At 32.5% G+C, this 1,784-nt stretch overlaps 1 protein-coding gene across 1 annotated transcript; it reads right to left on the bottom strand.

Moving 5' to 3' along the window:
- Positions 1-362: 362 nt before the first annotated feature.
- Positions 363-1,543, bottom strand: CPG17 (cuticular protein glycine-rich 17). The gene is made up of 3 exons (XM_028169596.2): positions 1,423-1,543; positions 1,083-1,122; positions 363-704 (listed from the first exon to the last, which is right to left on the bottom strand). Exons 1-3 carry the CDS (start codon positions 1,435-1,437, stop codon positions 475-477), a joined length of 285 nt encoding a protein of 94 aa, XP_028025397.2. The 5' UTR covers positions 1,438-1,543; the 3' UTR covers positions 363-474.
- Between the last annotated feature and the right edge of the window lie 241 nt (positions 1,544-1,784).

The following is a 1,784-nucleotide window of genomic DNA, read 5'->3' as shown; positions in this document are numbered from 1 at the left end:
TCCCAATTTGGAGTCACTCAAGACATCCTTGATTAAGGCAGCCACCGATATTGACATGGACCTCGTTCGTGCTGCGATAGACGACTGGCCGCGCAGATTGAAGGCCTGTATTCAAAATCACGGAGGTAATTTTGAATAAACTTTAGTGTCATAAAAATCTATGTTTTGTTAAGTTCATTTTGGTATATGAATGGTTACATAACGAATAAACTTGTTTCAATTATTTTACATTAAACATGTGACAGAATTTATGACCTGACTAGGTATAATAACATCCATTAAATAGTGGAGAAATCAGTAATAAATTACAGTTTCCGAAGCGAAGCAATGGCGGGTCGCTAGTTAATTAATAAAATACAAAATACGCAACAAAAGTTTTATTTGATCATTAAACTAATTTTTGTATTTAGTCGCGCCTCAAAGTTGGGGGACAGTGAAAATTCTTATCCTTATTATAGAGTTTTTAAATTCTAATTAGTGGTGCCCGTGGCCATATCTCTGCTCTCCGTGGCCGCTGTGATGTCCTTGACCGCCGTTCACTCCATGACTACCGCCGGAACCGTGGCTGCCGTGGCTGCCGTGTTCGCCGTGGCTTCCGTGGCTTCCGTGACCACCGTGCTCATATTCACCTTGTTGGTGGACGTGTGGGTAGCTGTCGTGGTTCTCGTGGTTACCACCGTGGCCGTATTGTCCTTGTCCGTATCCTACGATTTAAGAAAGCATCACGTCAAAATGTTTCTAGATGGTTAACGGAAATACGTATAAGACTGAAATTACATAATAAACAATTGATCATTATAAAAATTGTTGAACGAATTTTTATAATGATTAGAATCATCGACAAAATAGGCATGTGGTATTTTGTTAAAAATAACTTATAAGCCGATTCTTTGTAGATTTTTCTTGTCAATTGTCTTCTTGTTGAGATCTAGAGCGCTAAATTGTAATTCTATTGGATCCACTATAGTCAAGTTTATATTAAAAAAACAACTTTAAATTATTTATAATACATATGAAATAAGACGTGGTCAATTTAAAAATTTGAAATAAATAAATAATGAAAACAATGATACAATAATTACCTCCAGCTGATACGGCGACGATCAAAGCAAGGGCGATAATCTGCAAAGAAAAATAGTAATATTTTATAAACAATATAATTGCAATGAAGATCGCAAAAATAATAAAACTTATAAATAACTCTTCGTACAAAAATACATTCAAAAACAATAAATAATAATAATTTAATTATAAAATAATAATTTTACATAATATAAAATAGGTATTTTACAGAAGCACAAAAATAATAGATTTTACGATTCATTATTAAAGAAATATTATGTATTAATATCAATAAATAAAATAAAAAGCATCGGGAATAAATCGGATACAATAAATAATTCATGACCAAACCAAACTTACCACAATCTTGGACATTTTGTTTTAATTTAAAATACGTGTTAATTCTTCAGTAATTCTCCTAGAAGTATGATCTCGACTTCTCGAAGCGCTTTTATATAGTAGTAATCACACACGTCTAAAAGGGTAATACCACAAAGGCAATATAAACACAAAACGACCTCACATGACATCAGATACAGAATATCATCTCATCAATACAGGTTACGTGCTATGTAAAAACATTTCTAGAAGGAAAAACGTCCGTTTCTTGGTCGACTATTAATATTTTATTTGTAATTAGATGAGTTTCTTAAAAGTAAATATTTATATATTTATTATAAGTTACTTGTTTATGCTCAGGGTTGAACCGTTTATGATGAGTT

This window comes from Bombyx mandarina, chromosome 19 (assembly GCF_030267445.1).
Source record: "Bombyx mandarina strain Sakado chromosome 19, ASM3026744v2".
Taxonomy (NCBI): domain Eukaryota; kingdom Metazoa; phylum Arthropoda; class Insecta; order Lepidoptera; family Bombycidae; genus Bombyx; species Bombyx mandarina.
Note: the sequence above shows the minus strand (reverse complement) of the source record. Positions and strands in the feature narration are given on the sequence as shown.

Excerpts from the sequence above, each read along its gene's own strand:
- CPG17 (XM_028169596.2), bottom strand. Across the intron at positions 705-1,082 it reads CGTCGCCGTATCAGCTGGAG|GATACGGACAAGGACAATAC; the intron begins GTAATTATTGTA and ends CTTAAATCGTAG.